This window comes from Mesoplodon bidens, assembly GCF_964165515.1.
Source record: "Mesoplodon bidens genome assembly, chromosome: 19".
Classification (NCBI taxonomy): domain Eukaryota; kingdom Metazoa; phylum Chordata; class Mammalia; order Artiodactyla; family Ziphiidae; genus Mesoplodon; species Mesoplodon bidens.
In genome coordinates, this window is record NC_138179.1 from 32,470,845 (window position 1) to 32,489,912 (window position 19,068).

At 50.7% G+C, this 19,068-nt stretch overlaps 1 protein-coding gene across 1 annotated transcript in view; it reads right to left on the minus strand.

Moving 5' to 3' along the window:
- PRKCA (protein kinase C alpha) overlaps nucleotides 1-19,068 on the minus strand; it is a 379,909-nt gene that overhangs the window by 62,768 nt on the left and 298,073 nt on the right. The window contains exons 6-8 of the mRNA XM_081218519.1: nucleotides 12,596-12,752; nucleotides 11,162-11,296; nucleotides 10,822-10,918 (exon numbers count right to left, since the gene is read on the minus strand). Coding sequence (XP_081074645.1) covers nucleotides 10,822-10,918; nucleotides 11,162-11,296; nucleotides 12,596-12,752 — 389 coding nt within the window. The remainder of the gene's footprint in view (nucleotides 1-10,821; nucleotides 10,919-11,161; nucleotides 11,297-12,595; nucleotides 12,753-19,068) is intronic.

Below are 19,068 nucleotides of genomic sequence, written 5' to 3' on the forward strand. Positions count from 1 at the left end.
AGCCCCGAGGGAGCCTTCCTGGACCGCACGCCTGGATGTCGGGGTGGGCGGGGAGGAAGCAAAGCCCCTGGTCAAAATGGACAAGGTCACTGTCGGCTGCAATGAGCCTAAACGTTAACCACCTGGTTTTCAATGAAGCGCTGAAGACACAGCAGTGCTGAATTCGCTCAGCTCCTGAGTGAGGACGCTCCGGGACCCCACCTGTCTGTCGGTTTCATGCCAGGGAAGAGGAACAATCAAGGCCGAGGTCTTGAACGGCAAGGCGACTCGCATCCATGGAAACAAAACCATCAGCAAAACCAAAACAAAACTCCCGAGAGCAGCCCGGCCACGGGCTCCTGGGCCTCATTTTGGGAGCCGCCGTGGTGAGCCCTCTGGAGCCTCCGTGTCCCCAGGCCTCGTGCCTGCCACATGGCACCAAGCCAGTCACCACCTTTTCAGTGGTGAGGCTGCATCAGCATCTCAAGAGCTGGACCGAGAACTGACCTGTGGCCTGAGTCAGCACCTGCTCATTTAGGTTAGCTGCCGGGTGAGGGCTAAGGGTCAGGACTGTTACCCACAGAGTGGAGACACGGTAAAAGCTCTCACATCCCGTTACTACTCAGCAATGTCCTTAGCAACAAGGTTCATGTCTTAGCTCTCTCTCCCCGAGTAGAGGCAGGATTCACCAGCTGGAAATCCCCAGAATTACCCATTTCTGGAGCCCACCAGCAGGGTGGGAAAGGAGCTGGTCCATCTCCAAGGGTGACCATATTCATCGCATGTGTGGGTTTGCCCCAGTGCTCGAGGGACTTGGGGTGTAAGCAGAGGGAGACTGTGGGCTGCAGAGCGGCCTCGCCCTGGACGGCTTCCCTCCTCTTCCCAGACACACACCTGAGCTCAGAGGGCCTCCCTGCGATGTCGACAAAAGCCAGGGAAAGGTGGATTCCTCGCGGGCCTGACGTTTAGATTTCAAAGCATTCAGAGCAGGACCCAAGGTTCTTACTCTGGACGCATGAAGGCGACACATCTCACAGGTGTGTCCAGCAAGGGAGCGGCCTTCAGTTTGCACAAGGAAACGTCGGGCCAGTTTAACAGGCTGGAGGATTATGTAAAGGCTGGGGTAGGATCCCATGAGCCTGAGGCAGGGAAGCAGAGGAGGGAGGGTCTTTCCAAGGGAACACAGCAGGTTCTGAGATGCGTGAAAGAACATGGCGTACACCTGGGGGAGGGTGTCATGGGTGCGGGGGGAACAGGACCAGGACAGGGGAGAGAAGCCGTATGCTAGACGGGAGCTGGGTCCTGCTACTCACGAGCTCAACTAACTTCCTCTGTGCTTTGGTTTTCCCATCGACAAAGATGATTTTAACACCCCTCCCAGCTCTGATATTCCGTTATTCCATCTTTCCAGGGGCCAGGAAACTTTTTCTGGAAAGGACCAGACAACATGTATTTTATTAGGCTTCATGGGTCTTAGTCTCTGTCACATGACTCAACTCTGCTGTTGTAGCCTGAAAGCAGCTACAGCCAGCAAGGGAATGAACGCACATGGTTGTGTCGCCAACACTCTATGGACCCTGAAATTTGAATTTCACCTAGTTTTCAAGTATCACAGATATTACTCTTCTTTGATTTTTTTCCCCAACCATTTAAAAGTGGACAGGTGGGATGAACAGAAAGGTCATACATATACTTATATATATACATATATAACTGAATCACTTTGCTGTGCAGCAGAAATTAACACATTGAAAATCAACTATACTTCCATAAAATTGAAAAATAAAATAAAATAAAATGAGATATTAAAACCAAGAAGTGGACACGTGGTTGGCTGTGACCCCACGCTGCTTGCTATGGACACTGGGGTGAGGGAGTCTGCCCTCACTACCAACACCCTGGAATCTGAGCTTGTTTACTTGCTAGTCAACAGGTCACGTCTTCTCCACCGGCATGTCTCAAGCTGTGATGGGCACAGGAATCACATGGGGACGTGGTTAAAATGCAGATTCTGACCCAGTACAAGTCCAGGACGGGGTCTGAGATTCTGCAGTTTCGAAGCCGGACGGCCTGACCCAGGACTGTGCTCTTCACCCCCAGCAGCCGCCTGGATCCCGGACGTTTCCGTGTTTAATATTAAAGCCCCAGATGCTGCTGGCCCACGGAGGAGACGTGGAGCTGCCAGCGTCCAGAGCACCAGGGTGTCACCTCTGCCTTCAGAGACCCTGGAATCAGCTCTCTAGGGATCCACAACCCCAATTCTCTGTAGGCTGTGTTCCTTGGGGAAGACAGCAAACACCATCGAGTGTGCTGTTATCCTTATCCTAGCTTTTCTCTTCCAGGGGCCTTGCACTCCTCAGGTGCTCGAGACTGCACGATAAAGACGTGCATCATGTCTACGTCACGTCGGTGGACACTGGCTCTCTCTTCCCTCCTTCCCATCCCTGTCAGCCTGGGGACACGTGACAACTGCTGCTGACACTTACTGGTACTAGGTTTGCCCTGTTTCTTCAACCAGCAACCCCCAGCCACAAGGCCACCTCCACGGCTACAAATACAAAGCTTTTCTGTCATTTCAGGAATTCATGAGGATGGAACAGACGACCAGGGTGTACTGTCTTCTTTTGGTTTCCCAACAAAATCACTTCCATAAGATAAATTATACTGAAAACATGTTGCCCTGCTGTAATATAAATGCATTCAGCCTCCCTCACAGACTAATAAAAAATTCTGTGCAGTTGCTTTCAGGGGCTTCCTTGGAGTTTGCTCTGCTGAGGGGCAGGGCTAACCCCATTACAATGATCTAATGGAGGGGTGAAAATGGTTTCCAACACCAAGCCTTGTCCCATTTTAGTTTAAGATTTTGCTCCTAAGACAGAACCGAAGCACAAAGATTAAAATAAAATCTCTTTTAACTAATGTACATTTTATAGATTTTTCCTCCTCTTAACATCACACAGTTCAGAAAGTAATTATGTAAGCCATTTAGGGGGGAAAAAAGCAGAATCCGTATCAGGGCACTTAGATTTTCTGTTCTGTGTCCAAAAGGTCATCTGAAAGTACTCAGGTTTCCATAGTAACAGTGGCAGGCCAGATCAAATCAACAAACAGCTACAATTTAACTGAGGGTCTCCAATGAACTATTTTTTTCCCATCCGAAGAATATCCTGAATTAGCTGAAGTCTTCAAAGACACTGGAGGCTTTTGGAAAATCCAATTTCAACAACAGTAAACAGAAGAATGCTTGCTTGCTCTTTCCATATATAACCTAGCAACTGAGTCTCATGTGCGGTGGTTTAAAATACCTTAACTCTAATCATAATCGGATCACGTTTTGCTAATCAGTGACAAGGATGATCTCAAAACGTTCCCCCAGAATCAATAAGAACAGATACATATGTGATCTTCAGGCATCTGCAGAGTTTCCAGGGTGCTCCTGCTAGTAGTTTCTGGAGCTCTACCACAAATCCTGCAAAGCAGCTCACTCTCATGCACCATGGGGATCAATTTTATCTTGGCTTCTTTTGGGTTTAGACCAAATGGTCACAAATACAAAAAGCTGTGAAGACACAACATCATACATTATTGACAGAAGCCATTGCTAATCCAGCTTTAGATTCTGACCAGTGGACATTCTGTAGAATCTATTCAAACAAGTCTTCCAAATATTTCAGCCACAAAAAGCTAGTGTCACCTGTTTCCAAAATACCTGTTAAAATCGACATAGCTCCGGGATCCCAGTCTTCGGGTCACATGTTTGCTACAATATGAGGTGTAAGACCACCTTGTGTTCAGAAGACAGGCCAGAGGTGACCCGCCCCTTCACTTCCCCGGACGTCTGACCTCTGCTCACAACTTTCCAACTAACCAGAGAATCTCAAGAGATTTCACTGTGACTTTTGAGATTATTACTAGAAATGTGTATTATTAAATTACTAGATAACTCAAATATCACCCCAGCTTTGTTATATCCCTGTCTCTAATATAGTTACTTGGCCATGCAAAAAGATTAGACTTATCTGCACCCAATAATGGGCTCAGAATTTTGAGGGAATCTATTTTCTGAAATCCAAGTCTCTTGGAAACAACCGATTTTCTTAAGCCCGGGAAAAATACTGTACATCAGAAAGTCATGGGTTTTGCATTTCAGTCCTCATCTTGCAAGAAACTGTTTTTCTTCATTGGGAGGAATGTCTTAGACTAGCCCTGTCCAGATGTGACTTACAGACGTAATTTTACATTTTCTAGTAACCTCATTAAAGAGATAAACAGGTGAAATTCATTCCAATAATATTATATTTAATACTAACATATAAAAGCATAGAACACAAAGGAGAATAGTTATTAAATGTATATTTAACCCAAGAGATCCAAAATATTATTTCAATATATAATCAACATAAAAATTATTATTCATGAGCTATTTTACGTTCTCTTCTTTTTACTGAGCCTTTGAAATCCGGTGTGCATTTCATACTTACAGCGTGCACATCTCAGCTCAGACTGACCATAGTTTAAATGCTCCATAGACTCATGTGGCCAGTGGCTGCTGAAATGGGCAGTGCAGCCCTAGAGGATTTTCAGGGTAAGGGAAAATGCAGCTACGTGCCACGTGCCACAGGAAACAGCTGAAGAAGAGACGGCCTGGGAAGCCCATACACGTTTTTATAAACGTAAGTCAAAATTCAATTTGAATAGGTAATGTCTTTTTCATATAATCAGCTTTGATAAAGGCAAAAAGGAGTCCTAGCTAACAGGTACTGAGCACTCACTGTGTGTCAGGGACCAGGCTAAGCAGCTGACATAAATGAACTGCTGTCGTCCTCGGAGCAATTCAGTAAGTAGTACTATTATCATCCCTGTTTCATGAACAAGGAAACTATAAAGATCAGAGTTTAAGAATCTCACCCGACGTCACCAGAGCTAGTAAGTGGAAGAGCCAGGATGTGAAGCCCCGGAGAACGATTCCGAGTTGTATATTCTTCCTAGAATACCCTGCCCTGAGTAAGCTGCCCAAGTTCAGACAAGTGGGATGGAGATGAGCCGGATTTGAACCCCGGCAGGAGGGCTCCAGGGCTGGGCTCTTAACCACACGAGGCTCTACCACTTCTCAAAGGAACGTGGTCCCCGTGCTCAGCACAGAAAACGCCTGGAGCTCAGCCATCATCTCCTGCTCCCTGAAGGGATAGGATGGGAGATGGTGGTCAAGACCACACCCCGTGTCTCACACATGGTCATCAATTTCTCTCTTTTCTATAGAACTTTAAAACTATTTCCCTACCGGGAGCTCACACACTGCAATTTAAATAAATTCATCTTGTTTTCCTGAATGCTTATACTCCACGGAGTTATTTAGGAAGTATCATCTGCCAGCTTTCCCCTGGGGCACTACTTTCCATTATTTTCTGACAACAGAAATATTCCGACGCAGACAAAGCCCAAAGCGCGTGCGCGTGGCCTCTGAGTTGTCTTAATTCCGCTATGGGTGTGTCTGTTTTGCTTCTTAACTTTTTTATTTAATAGTAGATTTCCACTTACGCTGGAGCGGAGCAAGGTGGGTAGCAAGAAGAGAAAGAGACGAAGGTGCTTTTAGCTTCTTCTTATGTTGTTTTTTAAATTATCTAAAACAAATGATCAAAGTGACGAATCCAGGACAACCAGGCAGAAGGGAAGGGTGAGGCCTCCTTTGAGGAAAGCTGCTTGACTTTTTTTTTTAAACCTCAGACTCTCCTATAACTGTAACGACATGTGTGGGAGACAAGCAACCCCACAGGTAGAAATGAGTTCCTTTAAAGCCCGTCTGTACCCGAGAGTCATCAAAATACAAATTAGAGGTAGTGGCAGTGATACTGGATTAAAACCTGACGAAGGTTCTCAGCTCTTCTGGCTCAGTTTCTCCCCGGGTAGCAGGGCTGGTCTTGGTTAGAATGCCTTGCCCAGGGATGAGGGGCCAGGCCTTAGGAGAAGGCTCTGCATCAGGCCCTAGGGAGGGAAGTGGTCCCCTTCCTCGCCACCCCTTTCCTCCTCCTATTTTCTTGATCCTGGGACAAACCCAACTCTGCAGGTAGACGTGGCCCAGATGGCTCCGGGGAAGAGTCAGACAGCTCACTAACAACTGGGGAAATGGACAAAATGCCAGTAGGTCCTCTGAAAACGTTTTAAACGACGAACAGGTGTGGTCAGAAGAGACCCTTTCTTCCAACGGGTAAGTTGAATGTCGTGTAGAAGTCCCCAGGCATAGCTCAAGATGCAAAAGGTTCAGACCCCGGATTTTTTAAGAGATCAAAACAGCAACATGGCACCCACAGAGATGCTGGGCTTTCATGTGAGTGGATGACGTGCCCTTTCTGTTATTGACCTCATGAGTCATTAGCTGCCACTCTCCTGGTGATTAATTATCCTGCCTTCATTCCCGGTGGTTTACAGCCAGCACCTTCCAGACGTGCTCACCTGGAGTGTTTAACCAGGACCCTAAGCCAAGCCCCTGTAGAAGTGCCCATGCGGACGGACTCCTCAGCGTCAGAATTCTCCTCCCCTGAAAATTACTGAAACCCTGTTTTGTCCAGGGATTATCTGATCCAATGCCAGTTACACGCAGTTCCCAATTTACACACATTACGTTCCAGAAATCCATGTCAACGTAAATGAAGATAGATCTCTCCATAAAAACGTTATTAAATGATGATAAAGTTCTTACCATTAAGCCTCTATTTCATCATACGGCTGGTCTACAGAACTTAGAACGTGCCCATTATTGACAGCATGATTGCAACGTGAAAATTAATTTTTTTAAGGGAAGCTCCTAAAGTTAAAAAAAAAAAAAGTGCCCTCAGTAACCTAGTTTTTGCAATGAAACATATAGAGGAGGAGGATGCGTAAGTGTGCTTTTAGAACTTTCCTACTGACTAATCTTCGAAACAATTCTGTGAAGTAAATACAACTATTATTCCCATTTACAGTGAAGGACACGCACAGGAAGGTCACGTGGTTAATACGTGGCAGAACCAGGTCTGATTCTTGGGTCCACGGGCTGAGCCAGGGGCTGGTAACCCACGGGACTGAGCTGGTAACCCACGGGCCGGGGCTGGTAACCCACGGGCAGGGCTGGCCCGGCGCCTGTCCTTGTAAATAACGTTTTGTTAGAACGCAACCAAATCCATTTGTTGACGTCTTGTCTGGGGCTGCTTTCAAGCTACGAAGGCAGAGTTGAGTAGCTGTGCCAGAGACCCCGTGCTGTGTAAAGCCGGAAGCATTCATCATGGGACCCTTTAAGGAACGTTTGCTGGGCACGGCTAACCCATCGCTGGATCACCTCTGAGGGAAAGGAGACCCTCTTCCTGGCCTCTGACCACAAGCTGCACCCCGGGGAGCGGGGCCCAGAAGCGGGAGGCAGGAACAGGAGACCTGGATGTCCTCAACAGCGACGGGAGGTCCAGGGGGTCACTGAGCAGCACAGGGGGTTATGTTTATTTCCCAATACGCTTCCTGCATCGTTCCCAAAAAGATCTGAAGCAAGGCTCACAGGTACAGAACCTAACCTCCACAGATGGGGGGACGGTTTGCTTTATTCATTGCTGGAAACCTTATTAGTGAACAAATGAACAAATATATAATTTACGTTTGTGAATCGGGGTCCACGTGTACTTTATTTGAAGACAAACACGGAACAGGCACCGCAGATGCGCTGCCCGTGAATATCACAGTCAAGGTTCTGGCTTCGGCTTTTAGGCAGACGAACTCCCGTGGGACAACACACTACGGAGTAAGGTCATTTCCGACCATCCTGGGATTCTCCTGGGCTCCTAAGAGCTTCACTCGCTGATCATTCTGTTTGCCAAGATTCTAGAACCAACAATAAATTTGAAATCTTTTCCCATATTATGACCAGATAAATACTAGTGCAGTGGCTGAGCTGTAAACGTTCATTTGTTTTGATTTTTCTTTCATAAGAAAATGACTTTTGATTTCCGGGGAAGGATTCGAAAACCAGAGTTGAGTTAACTCTTCCGAGAAAACAGAGCTGGACACGGAAAAAATAACCCTATAGACTAGAGGTTCTACAATCCCACTGAGGAAGGCTTGTTCCTAACAAGACTGTCGTGTTGTGTTTCAGCCAATCCTGATTCACCACGGAACTTGAAATTTTAAAGAAAACTGTAGTCAGCTGAATCAAACTGGGAAAGTGTCTGTAAAAGAGTGGGTGTGGGGTGGGAGCACTAGTATGGAAAGCAAGCCCACGGCATGTATCACATGGAGGGAAGGGAACACGGGATTCTGTAGATGCTGCGAGGCGGTCACGCTGCGGCTGGGGGCCAAGAGGCAGCGTCCTAACTCACAGCCTGATGCCACTGGGGCCCGTTCAGGCAGGCTGGCTGTCACCCAGGGCTGCCCCAACATGGACCTGGCATTCACAGCCTGGCTCACAGCAGTCTGGTGCCGAGGAAACCCCGCAACTTCCCCATTTCCAGACCCCCCCACTGGACGATCGAGGCCCTGCCTAGAATCCGATCTGCCCACTCTGAACGGCCGCACGAGAGGGGTCCCCAGACTCTCCACATCTCGGTGACGCTGTCAAGCGGCTTCCCGCACAGCCTCTTGCAGAGCGCTTTACAAATGCTCTAAGTGAGCCGCCGTGACTGGCAAAGCCTGGGGACACAGCCGGAGGGCGCTGAGAGGAAAGGCTGGGGGCGTGGTCCACCAGGCGACCTGGGCACAGCGCTCACCGAGCTGGACGGGGGAGGCCCTTCAGCAAAGCCCACGATGCCACCGCCGGGTCTGTGACGTTCACACCCCCGGAGCCGAGGACGGGGAACAGCGCCAGGCTCAACGCACGTGGCCCCTAACCCGTCCCCGGAGAGAAACGCTGCCCTCCAGCCTCAAGCCCTCTGGCCCGGGTTGTTTAGTTTTTGCTTTGAGTTTGTAACGCTGACCTTTGTAAAAAGCTAAACTCACCGCCCAGAAAAACAGGAAGGTCACTCACCAGGAAGCCACGGGAATGAAGCCTGAGACGTGCCTCAGTGTTTTTCCACCAGCAAAGAGAAGCCTCAGACGTTACCACGAGCGACGCCAACGCGAGGCCCGAGCACCCTCCTCCCCCAGGTGCACCCCGCACCTCCCGCGGCCCTGAGCCCCACAGCCGGTGACCTGCACCTGCACCCCACGCGGGACGCAGGCAGGGTCTCCTTAGCCCCTGGGTTCCCCTCCGTCCCGACACTCTCTCTAGAACGGTTCCCTTCTCAGCGGGCGGGGGGCACGGGGTCAGGGTCAGGGAAGCAGCCCTCCTGGCAGCGTTCCAGGCACCTGTGCTCCTGTGGCAGGGAGCGGGAGGATGGTGACGGGAAGGAAGAAGCAATCAGACACGAGCCACGCCTCGCAGAGGCCCCTGAAGCGCCCCCAGACCCTAGCGGGCAGCCTTGCACTTGAATGCTTCTAGCTATCGAAAGCCTCTTTGCAAAGAACTTCATCTCTGTTTCGAGAGCAGAGATGACAAGCTGGTTCTCACTGGCTGGATCCTGCCTGCGTCTAAGGCAATAGATACATGTTTGACTCACGCAAAGTTCAAGCTTTAATTGGCTGCTGATACTAAACTGAATCAGAACATGCCACGTGAAAATCGGGCCTTGTGGCTTCCCTGGAAGAACTGGAAGATCCGGTAGCGCATGACCCGCTTCGAGCTCGGCCGCCGTCGGCTGGGGCCCGGGGTGGGGGTGCCGCCTGAGCACGCACCGCACCCCGCTGTCCCACCCGCCCAGAGGCCCGCCGTCACCGCCGTTTATATATATTCTCGGGGACCCATTTCACCCCTTTACGCTCCCAAGGGCACCCAGGCTCACAGCCCCTGCCCTTAAGTGTTTGCCATCAACAGCCTCTTTAACCAGATAAAGCACTTTGGACATTTTTGTGTTTTACGTCCTTTGGAACTCAGTCTCTCTGGATATGACCTGTGTGCGTCTCTGGGACGGAATTTTATTTGGAAGAAGAAAGCCACAGCAAGAAGAGGAGGCACACGAGGGCATCATCCCGTTAGTGCCTACGGTGCGGGTCTCTGTGTACGTGCGTGCGTGCCCGCGTGTATTTCTTCAGGGTGGGTGAACTGCAGGGCATCCTAATGAGCCCGAGGAAGGGAAAGCTTCCCAAGGGACGGGCCGGGTACAGAGACTCCATGGGCTGCTAGAATGGATCCTTCAAACAGCCAGCGCACAGGTGATTAGAGAAACAGGGAAAACAAAAAGCTGTGACTTGGAACATAAGGCGGATGCTCGGAGGAAAGAATGTTCATGAAAGGCCGAGACGTCTGCTGAGTAGTGAGAAGCAGGGATTGACAGGAGGAGGAAGAGGGAAGTCAGGGGTGGCAGGTGACAAAACTGGGACAGAAGGCAGACACACACCCAGGGGGAGGAGCAGAAAGAGCTGCCTTTCCCAATGATCTGCAGCAAAAATTCAGCTTCTGGCCTGAAAATGACACCTGAGCAGCCTCCCAGGTTAAGGCCCAGGTGACTTCCTGCCCACGGGGAGGAGGCTAGACCGGGCCGTCTCCCCGCTGATGGCAAACCGATTCCTTAAACAGGAACCAACCAGGCCAAACCGATTCCTTAAACAGGAACCAACCAGGCTCACTGCTGGGCTGTTTCCAGTCTCCTTTCTCTAACCGATAAAAGCCACAGAATGTCAACAGCTTGCAAAGGAAGGTGATTACGCAACATGTATCCCTTTACGTAAAGAACAAGATTAACATTTAAATGACTGTCTGCCTTCCAGACAAGTGATCACAAAAATCTGGCCCTTCCTGGAGTGAAGCTTTCTAAACGGAAAGATGATTAAGTCACCGTGTTGTCTCCTCACCTCGAATTTCTGCCTGAGCTCCATGTTGCCTTCTTCATCACCTTCTGGAATGGGCACGTTGTAGTACTCACCTTCCTCTTGGTTCAGCAACTTGTACCTTTCAGAGACAGGGGAGAGGAGGGGGTGAGCCCCACGCTGGCACCACCCAGGTTCACCCCGCACCCCAAGGCTCTAGTCCAGCTGTTTCTGAAATGCACCCCCTGGGGAGATGGTACCCAGGTAACTGCATAATCAACAGTCACTTTGGACTTAAACTGGCCAGTTTCCGGAATCTCCAGGCACGCTAACATTTTCAGACAATTAGCTCTTGGTTCACACAGACACACTCGGGCTTCCTCACCATCCACTGGCCGGCATCTTCATCAGCTCCGAGACTCCGAAGGAAAGGGACCCCATGAAGTCGTTCCTGGTTGTTCGATCCCAGTCCCAGATCTCTACGGACAGTCGTCGGTCTTTATCTGAAGGTTTTAATTTGCTACGAAAGAACACACACACACACACACACACACACACACACACACACACACACACAGGGTTATCTTGATCATGATTTTGGGGGACATATCGCATGCTCATGATCTGAGCCTGAGATTCAAAAAAATATTGTATTCAATTCTCTTCCTGGGGTTCTCCATCATCAACAAAGTACCAGCCCCTTGGCCAATGAGGCTCTAGACTAGGGGTTAGCAAACTCTGAGCCAAGGGCCAAATCAGGCCCACTGCTTGCTTTTGTAAATAAAGTTTTATTGGAATACAGTCATGGCCTTTTGTTGAGACAGATATTGTCTGTGGCTGCTTTGAACCTCGAACAGCATAGCTGTGTACCTGCAACAGACTGTATGACCCATAAGGTCTAAACTATTTACCATCCAGCCCTTCACAGAGCAAAGCTGGACAGTCTCTGATCTATATCCTAGACAGCTACCTTCTGGTTGTACACACATGCTTCCTGTGCTCTCCTCCACAAAGAGGACCTCTTTTTTTTTTGCGGTACGCGGTCCTCTCACTGCTGTGGCCTCTCCCGTTGCAGAGCACAGGCTCCAGATGCACAGGCTCAGCGGCCATGGCTCACGGGCCCAGCCGCTCTGCGGCATGCGGGATCCTCCCGGACCGGGGCACGAACCCGCGCCCCCTGCATCAGCAGGCGGACTCTCAACCACTGCGCCACCAGGGAAGCCCAAAGAGGACCTCTTGCTTGTGCTCAGCTGCACTCAGTGCTTTCTTGCTCCAGACTTGCTTATGCCACCCCCTCCTCCCACCCCCTCCTCCCTTCTTTCCCTCCTCCCATCTCTGCCTCTGAAATCCTCACATTCCTTTCACATCCACTTTAAATGGTGCCTTCTCCAGGAAGTCTTCCCTGCTTAGACATAAGGATAATCTCCCCATTTCAGTGGCAACAGCAGCTTCTATGGTACTCACTTACTCCATGTTTTTAAACTTATTATTTAAACTCTTACCTACACCCTCTTCTAACCCTTAAAAAAAAACTAAGTCCATCAAGAGGTGGGACACACTATACCTTTTTATATCATCTGTAATGTAAAAGAATTTTTTTGTACAGAAGTTACTGATGGTCATTTGGGGCCTGCATCGTGTAAGTCTTGGTAAACAGAGTTTCTATCCATCAGACAAGGGTGACCACAGCTACCTCTCTAGCTGCCATAGGAGAAGGGCTTAGGGATGATGCCATGTTTAAAGACGTTTATAAAGCCCAGCTCAGCACTGCTAACAACATGAGGGAGGAAAGCCATCAGGAAGAGAGGATTCAACTTACAACGTAAAGGACTCATTCCACTGGGGGTTCAGTGTGGAACGGATGGTTTTGGTTTTTTGTTTGCTTTCGTTCTTGGGGTCAGGAATAAGCTTCAGCTTCACATAAGGATCTGAAAGCCCATTTGGATCCATAGGGATGAGATTTTTTGCATCTCGTACTGTGAAGAGAGAAGGAAGAAAGATCCAACGTTACAAAAATAGAACAGACCCTCGTTGCCGGGTGTCCTGCGTCAGGACTCAGCTGATCAAGAGACGGCAAGATGGCATTGAAAGGAGAGGAGGTTTGGATCAAGAACCTCTGACCCTCAACACGAGAGGAGCTGCCCACCGCCACCCCCGCCAGGGGTAACGGGTGCTGGGGAGGCCCCTGTGGTCAAGCCTTGAGACTCAGTATCAGCCTGGTCCAGCAGCACCCGTGACACCTGGGTCAAACCCCAAACCTGGTGAAGCAGAATCTGCATCGCAATGAGATCCCCAGGGTCCACTGGCAGCCCCCCTCTGGGGGAACTGGCCCACCTCCCCACCCAAGCAACCGGCAGACTAGTCCACGGCCCGGCGGCACTTGAACTCCTAGAAGAAGTCATCTCTTTCCTTTGTAAAGGCTGGTGGTTTCTAAACTGGCTGTATGTTAGAATCGCGTGGGAGGGGGTTTGAAAATTCCAACGCTCACAACTAACTTAGAATCTCTAGTGGTGGGGGGCAAGTTTTTAGACGCTCTCCAGGTGAACCCTTGTGCAGCAGGGGCTAGAGCTACCAGTGCACAGGCAGTAACGCAGGAGGTGCCTCACAGGGGCTACAGCCTGACACCAAGGGCAGGCTCACCTTCCAGCAGCACCTGGGGCGGCACCTGGCACCGAGGAGACACACAGACTCACAGGCCCCAGTCCAGAATTTCAGACTCTGAAGCATTTCCTAAGACTCCAGGTGACCCCAACGTATATTCTAGATTGAGAAGCACTCATATGCAAATGCAAAATAAGGAGGAGGAAAGGCTGCTTCACCCGCAGAGGACGGCAGGCTCAGAGATGCAGCTGGCGGAGGCTCCTGACAGTGGGAGGGCTGAAGCCCCTGCCTGTCAATCACCCGTCAGTCCGATAAGAAGGGACAGAGGCCGGAGCCCGCACACCGATGTCCTCCTCACCCTCTTCCCCAAAGTGGCTGAAATCTCCCAGCATCGCGGCCCCTGATGAGCCGGATGCCGTGGGGACACATCCACCTGGGACCAGGATCTCTAGGCCAGCGACTTTCACAGTGCAGCTCCTGGACCAGCAGTGTCAGCATCACCGGCTGAGTCAGAACTCGGGCAGGGGGGTGCGGTCGGGTGACCTGTGTTTACCAAGCCTCCGGGTGATTCTGTGGGAAAGCTGGCGGACCACTGCTCCAGCCTGTTAGCATAGATGGTCAGCTTAGTTTGACTGTTAAATGAGGGGTTTGGAAGAATTTCAGAAGAAGGTGCTAGTGTTGGCAGTGGGCAGGGATAGAGGGGGATGGAGGGTGCTAAAGACACTGAGTCTCCGGGCAGAGCCCTAACGGCAGAAGTCACAGACGAGCATTGCCCCAACGCCTGGGGACACGCCGAGTGCTGTCACCTTCCTTGCCTGGAAGCCTTGGCACAGGAAGGTGACAGGTGGGACCGTATTCTAATGGCCCAAGGGGCAGTGAGCTGCCTCAGGGCGACAAGCCACAGAGAAGCGGGCGGTGTGCTCCTCGTACACCACTTACGCCCTCCAAGGATTTTTCCCCACGAGGCAGCACCTAACATCATGCAGCTGGCAGGGGACAGGATAGAAGTTCGCACCCCGGGATCTGTAGCTCAGCCGACCTGCTTCCAAATCCCACCTCCATCGTGTAACCCCAAGTACTGGAAACTTAAGTTCATGAGCCTCTGTTTCTTCATCTAGAAGAGTGAACAGGGGCATATTTCCAGTGGTACAGGATTGTTGGGAGAATGAAATAACGTATATAAAATGTCTTATACTGTTGGCAACTTGGAAAATGGTGGAGGAAAAAAAAGACTGCACGACGTGAGTGCATACGACGTCCCAGACGCAGTGTTTCGGCCTCATCGCTCTGCTCACAATTTCAAAATCTTCAGTGAGGTAGGAGGTCTCCAGGGGCCCTGGCCACCTGGGAATTCTCCCAAGCTCACGGAGGTTTTAACGCAACGCAGAATAAAACAGCAACCCGAGTATCACAAAAGATGAAAAATTTGAGCATAAAAATGAAGTTCTCCCACGGAGAATGGAAGGGCCAAAAGGTTCTCTCCAACGGATCACTGGAATGAGAACCAGATGCTTTTTAAAAGGCAGAACAAAGCTCCGGAACGTCTAACACGGAGGCCACATCCCGGATGAACTAACAGGGAACCGTCAAGGCTGCCAAGAGTCTGGCCAGTTGCAGAATGAGTGTGGGCCCCGGCTTTTCCATCCAAAAGTGAGAGTCCTGACGGCCGGCACACACACAGTCATCTACGGCCTATGTCTTCTGAATGGTGATGAGTTAAAGTCTTGATGGAATTAAAGCTGTGAGCTTCCTACTGAAATACTATCATTGAAGTTAAAAACAAACAGAGTCATCAATTCCAACTGTCACCGAAGTAGACGGTGGGTCCAAATTTCAGTTTCTTAGCGCAGCAGAGAACAGCCCACCTGCCCGGACACCTGAATCAGGACTGGGAGCCACCAGCTCGGGGTCCCATCTGCTCGGAATGTGGGCTTGGGGACCAGGCTGTTTGTGTCTGGGTTCTGGCTCTGCTGCTTTGTGGCTGTGTAACTCTGGCAATAGATTTAACCTTCCCGTGCCTCGGTCTCCTCATCTGGAACATTATGAGAATTATAGGCGTTCCTACATATAGAGCGCTTGCAACAGTGAGAAGCACACAGTAAGAACCCAATAATGATTATTATCCTTGTTGTTGGTGAAACTTTCTGGCAGAGGACACAACCCCGAACGTTTAGACGTTCAGAAACTGGCCTGAGAGCTTATGAACTGGCAGGCGAATGCCGTGAAAAACCGTACGATGCCTTGGCATTTGCTGTTTCAGAATGAAAGTCTGCTGTCATTCTAGAACTTTAATAGAAATATAGAATATAATTATATGACCATCTTTTGGCTTGAGGTGCCTTTTTTTTTTTTTTGCGGTACACGGGCCTCTCACTGCTGTGGCCTCTCCCGCTGCGGAGCACAGGATCCGGATGCGCAGGCTCAGCGGTCATGGCTCACGGGCCCAGCCGCTCCGTGGCATGTGGGATCCTCCCGGACCGGGGCATGAACCCGTGTCCCCTGCATCGGCAGGCGGACTCTCAACCACTGTGCACCAGGGAAGCCCGAGGTGCCTATTTTGAAAGGACTGGATGTCAAGCTCAGCCTTGAGAAAAAGCAGCCTGGGGTTGAAAGATTACATAATTTCCTGATCATGTAAGAGATCACTTCTGGACAAAATCCACTCAAATAAGATGATGGAGATTGAGAAATACCTCCACGGTGCCCCAGAGATGCCTGATATAGGTGGCCAGGCGAGCCCAGGGCATGTGAGTTTTGAATTAAGTGTCCAGGCGTATGGGGGTGGGTGGGTCTCGCATGAGCTCTGGACCGGACAGCCCTCACCCGACTGGGGAGTCTACCTCGGAGGTGTCCCAGCGTAGAGAGAACAGCCAACACTTAGGAAGGGAGCCAGGGGTTTGGCCAAGCACCTGCCTGATGGGAAAGCAGAGGTGAGGATGCAGGACAGTGGGCAGGGGGAGTGGCCACCAGGCTCTCTCAGGGATGCAAGCCACGCCCACAGGCTCGTAGCCAGGGACTGTCTGAGGCCCAGCTGAGGACGCACAGTGACGGTCAGGCCCACCCTGCTGGGACAGAGGCTGCAGATGGTGGCTGACCGCTCAGGGCAGGATAACTTAGCGGCCAGGAGCGCGGGCAGCTGGGTTCAAATCCTGGCTCTAGTGCTGATTAGGTGTTTGACTCGGGACAATTTACCCCACTTCTCAGTTTGTTCATCTGCAAAATAGGAACCATAATAGTGTCCGTCTCACAGGGTTGCTGTGAAGATTAAGTGAGCTAATACGTGTAAAGTATAGAGAAGAGGACCTGGAGCGTGGGAGCTGTGGCCTGAGCACTGGCCATCACTGCTCGTGTCAGACAGTGTTTGCTACCTTCACCATCATCGTCACCACCACCGCCACCACCTGGCCCTCCTGTCCAGTCCAGGAAGCAGGGCTGTCGCCTCAGGGTAAAGACACCAAGCTTACTAAAAGGACAGTTCACAGAGCATGGAGTATCCAGACCTCAGGGTCCAGCCAAAGTTCAATAGTCAGCTCTTAGTTGTTCCAAAATAGCTTAGGATAAAAAAAAAAAAAAACAGAAAACAAAACCCCAATTCAATGCAATCCTTGATCCATTCAGAGAATGGTCCAGATGGTCTCTTGATCCCAAGAATATATGTAGTGTAAATTCTCAAGTGTGATAATACGATAGACACCCACGAGCTCATCACCTAACATAAAAGCCAACGCCCCTGAACCCACCTAGAGCCCCCCCATCCCACCTGCCTGCCTCCCTGGGGGTTTTTAACCTCACGGTGAGGTCACCTTAGGGCACTCCGGCCGGGCACGGGGCAAGGGAAGGCTCTGAAGGCTTATAAAGCGAAAGCTTTGTCGAGGACGCAGATGCATCCTCTGCGCCTGCGGACTGGACTGGTCTTCACTGATGCACAGTGACCTTGTCCATCACAGAGTTCATATCTGGGCGGGGACACGGGTGATGCACAAAGAGGTGCCTTCAGGTTCAAGGACCACGCAGCCCTTCGAATGATCTGTTTTGCTTTAGAAAATAATTCTCTGATTTTAGCGCCTCTTTCCTCCCTCTGAGAGCACGCTTGCTCGTGGCATCTGTTTAAAAAGCCGGCAACAAGCACAAAGGTTCAGAACAGGGACTTGCTGTGAACGTCAGGCCTGCTGAGGGTGTGCGCGGACCCTGTGAGCCCCTCCCACCTCCAACCTCGCTCCACGGCAAATGCAAGAGTAAACGAAATGCTATAATCCTACCCCACAGCACGGAAAAGCAAAAGTTATGTTTTCCGACACCACCAGAAACCCCCCACAAACTCTTCTTCATTTAAAGTTACCAAGAGCAAAAGAGATGTGCGTGCAAACATGCCGGGGGGACAGGCAAGGGCAGAAAACAGGCGAAGGGTCAGCATCTGTGGACACGTGAACCTGGGGTCATCTGCCATCAGGCAGCAGAGTGATGGAGGCTCCCAATCCATGAACCATGTCCTCCAACACAGAGCATTAATTTTGATAATTATCAGACAGCCGTAGCACCTTCTTCCAGAGAGCTCTAGACCTGTAAGTTAATTTCTTATAAAAATATGATCGCACTTGAATGTAAGTTTACCGACAGAGAAATCTGATGGGTTATTTCATTCCTGAGAGATTTGCCTTTAGCGAGAAGGCGGAAATGGGTCTGGGGGTGTGTGTGGTCTGTCATTTCTCCATTGAGAATGGCTGGCCTTGACCACGTGGCATGCAGGGTGTAGCTGGTCCCTGACTCTCTGCTTCCCAGGAAACTAGCGGACATGGAGGCGATGGGAAGGCACCGCGTTCCTGGGGAGACCACTGCGCGGCAGGCACTAGTGTGAGCTCTTCACATTGCTGCAAGCCCATCTGTAGACGGGGACTCAGAGGCAGAGAGCGGTGTTACAACCTGCTTGCTACACAAAGCCAACCGGCGGCCAAGCCGGGGATGGCTCGCGATTGTGTAAAAGCCAGCTTTCCCTTGTTATTGGATAAAACTGACTCGGTCCAGACACAGACCCAGGGGAGAGGTAGTAAAATTGGCCTCGCCTTCTCCCAGGAGGATGGGGAGGAAGCAAAGAGACCACAGAGGCCTCCACTGGAAGGAGGGAGGCGGCCGAGCGTGGAGGGTTAAGTGAACACACTTAGGGTCGAGCTGTGGACGTGGCCCAGGGGGGCTGGTGGGAAGGAGAGTAAAGCTGTACGACTCCGCTTCTGCTTTGGTGCCTTGACCTTAGCTAAGGCGGCTGTGGCACCTGATTAAAAGATGTGAGTGCAGTGGTTTCTGGGGTACAAGTCTAAAATCACTTAGTATGCTGGGGTGTTCTGGTTACTAAGTTGTCTCTATAGCTGGGCCTCTGGGACAGGCTGACATCAGCCTAAGAACTGACAGGCCAGCGCCTGGACCAAGTAAGACCACAATGTCCCCAAGACTTGGGGCCCGAAAGCATCCAGCGCTCATGACACTGAGGAGGCCAGAGGGGGAGCTCTGCCCACCCACAGGCAGGAACGATGCTGTGTGCCAATAAAGCTTTATTTAAAAGAAACAGGCTGTGGGCCAGATCCGGCCCTCAAGCCTCAGTTCATGGATCCCTGACACAGAGCCAAGGCCACGCCCCCCAACCCCCGACACAGCGAATGTCTCAGGAGAGACTGACCCGGGAGAGGAGCCTCTGGGCCC